This window comes from Propithecus coquereli, unplaced genomic scaffold (genome assembly GCF_000956105.1).
Source record: "Propithecus coquereli isolate 6110/MARCELLA unplaced genomic scaffold, Pcoq_1.0 Scaffold291, whole genome shotgun sequence".
Classification (NCBI taxonomy): Eukaryota; Metazoa; Chordata; class Mammalia; order Primates; family Indriidae; genus Propithecus; species Propithecus coquereli.
In genome coordinates, this window is record NW_012148519.1 from 1,777,050 (window position 1) to 1,779,452 (window position 2,403).

Here is a 2,403-nt window from a genome sequence, read left to right on the forward strand (position 1 = left end):
TGTGTGAAGCACACATTTATTTTTATAATTTGTAAAGTGATTGCTGTCAATATTACTGCCTTCTCTCAGCTCAGGAAACAAATATTATGGGAAGCAGTAATGACTAATGATAGATTTGGTATTATTTTTATCTAACATATTCTTTGCCCACATTGAGAGCACCTCTGCATTTCCATTAAAGACTAAAGATTTATTTACATCCTCCAGTGGTTTGCAGGGATGGAGATGATAATTATGACATAATTAAGACTTTTTAGCTGTCTGTCCTGGGATAGGTACTAACATTTACTCTTCCCTTGGATATTTTCATTCCCATTCCTTGATGGAGAAATGACAATAGAGGGAAACTCAAATCTGTTACACTAGGAATTTGGGGACTTCTAAGAAATTTTTTTTTTTTTTTAAGAGATGGAGTCTTGCTATAACCCAGGGTAGCCTTGAACTCCTGGCCTTAAGCAATCTTCCCTCCCCAGCCTCCTGCATAGCCAGAATTACAGGCCAGAGCCACTGGGCCCAGCTGAATTTAAGGGCTTTTTTAGGAATGGGGAATATTCTAGCAACTTATCTGTAGTGATATATTCTATTTCAAGCAACTTAGAGTTGATGATTATATAGTACAGACTGTAAAGAGGTAATATTTTAGGCAGTGGCTCCAAAAATGAAAGATCTTTGGGTAATCTGATAGCCTGCACACTATAAGGAAAGTAACTGTGGAAAATGAGTGATGTGTGTTTTATTACCTTTCAGATTGCCATGGGGATCCCTCTATATAGAATCAAAGATATCCGTATGATGTATGGGGTATCCCCCTGGGGCGACACTCCCGTTGATTTTGAAAATTCTGCTCATGTTCCTTGCCCAAGGGGCCATGTTATTGCTGCTCGGATCACTAGTGAAAATCCAGATGAGGTAACCCATCACTTAAAAAGCTTATATCTTCTTTCCTTTAATAATTAAGATAGTATCTGAGGGTATACTTCTGAAATATCTTGGGACTTCTGGAGAGGGAAATTCATAGAGATTTGTCAGCACAGATAAGTAAATGATCATTGCTTCATTGGCCATTTAATCTCACCTCCATCAGTATAGAGTCCTCAGTGGGTCTGTAGCACTGGGCCTTGGCCTTTATTCTTTTTGTGCATCTTTTCTGCTTCTGTGTGACTAACACAGAGCATAAATAATGAATGTATCTGTGTTCTCTTCCTTGGAAACATAACATGGTCTCTCATGTTCATCGTTCTCTAACAGGGTTTTAAGCCCAGCTCAGGAACAGTTCAGGAACTAAATTTCCGCAGCAATAAGAACGTTTGGGGTTATTTCAGTGTTGCTGCTGCAGGGGGACTTCATGAATTTGCTGATTCTCAGTTCGGTCACTGCTTTTCCTGGGGAGAAAACAGAGAGGAAGCAATTTCGTGAGTATAATAGCATTTGATTGCATTTTACAAAATAAATCTTTTTTTGTTTTGTTTTGTGCTAATCTTCAGTGAAGCTATGAGCATAGGAATGGGAATCATTTGTCTGCTATAAAAGTACTAATGTGAACAACCTTTTTGAAGAAATATCTTTAGTTGTACTTCCATTCATGTTGTGTTAAATTATGTAGTATCTGGCAGATGTTTTTCTGTTTGTTTTTCTGAGCCTCTTTGAGTATTTTTGGTTTCAAATATTTTTCATAAACTTATAAAATTGATTGCTTTAAAGGTATCATATTTTCCCATAGGAATAGTATTGTTATTGGGGTGAGGTAGATTCTTGACCAAGAGCTTCATATCAAATAAAGAATGGATAAGATCTGTCATTTGTCATCAAAATAAAGAAATAGTTTTAAATCTCTCATAGTCTTTTTTTTTTTTTTGAGACAGGATCTCACTCTGTCACCCAGGAGGCTTAAACTCCTGGGCTCTGAAGCAATCCTCCTGCCTCAGCCTCCTAAGTAGCTAGGATTATAGGTATGCATCACACCCAGCTATTAAATATTTTTAAAATTTTTTGTAGAGACAAGTCTTGCTTTGTTGCCCACGCTCTGGCCTCAAGCAGTCCTCCTGCCTTGGCCTCCCAAAGTGCTGGTATTACAGGTGTGAACCACCATGTCCAGCCTTCCAATAGTCAATTTAAAATAATTTTTTTTTATTTGACAGGTAAAATTTGTATATATTTTTGGTGTTTGACATATGTATACATTGTAGAATGGCTAAATCAAGATATTTAACATGCATAACCTCAAGTACTTATCATTTTTTTGTGATTAGGGGACTTAAAATCTACTGTCTTAGCAATTTTCAAGTACATGATATATTGTTATATAGTCATCATGATATACTCTTATAGTCATTTAAAATAATAAAATTATACTGTTCATTTTATGAAAAGGGCATATAAATTGTCTACACTGCTTGTATGGGA

General features: G+C 36.3%; 1 protein-coding gene across 1 annotated transcript in view; it reads left to right on the top strand.

Annotated features, from left to right (window-relative positions):
- ACACA (acetyl-CoA carboxylase alpha) overlaps window positions 1-2,403 on the top strand; it is a 335,776-nt gene that overhangs the window by 168,238 nt on the left and 165,135 nt on the right. The window contains exons 13-14 of the mRNA XM_012648637.1: window positions 748-909; window positions 1,249-1,412. Of these exons, the coding sequence (XP_012504091.1) occupies window positions 748-909; window positions 1,249-1,412 (326 nt within the window). The remainder of the gene's footprint in view (window positions 1-747; window positions 910-1,248; window positions 1,413-2,403) is intronic.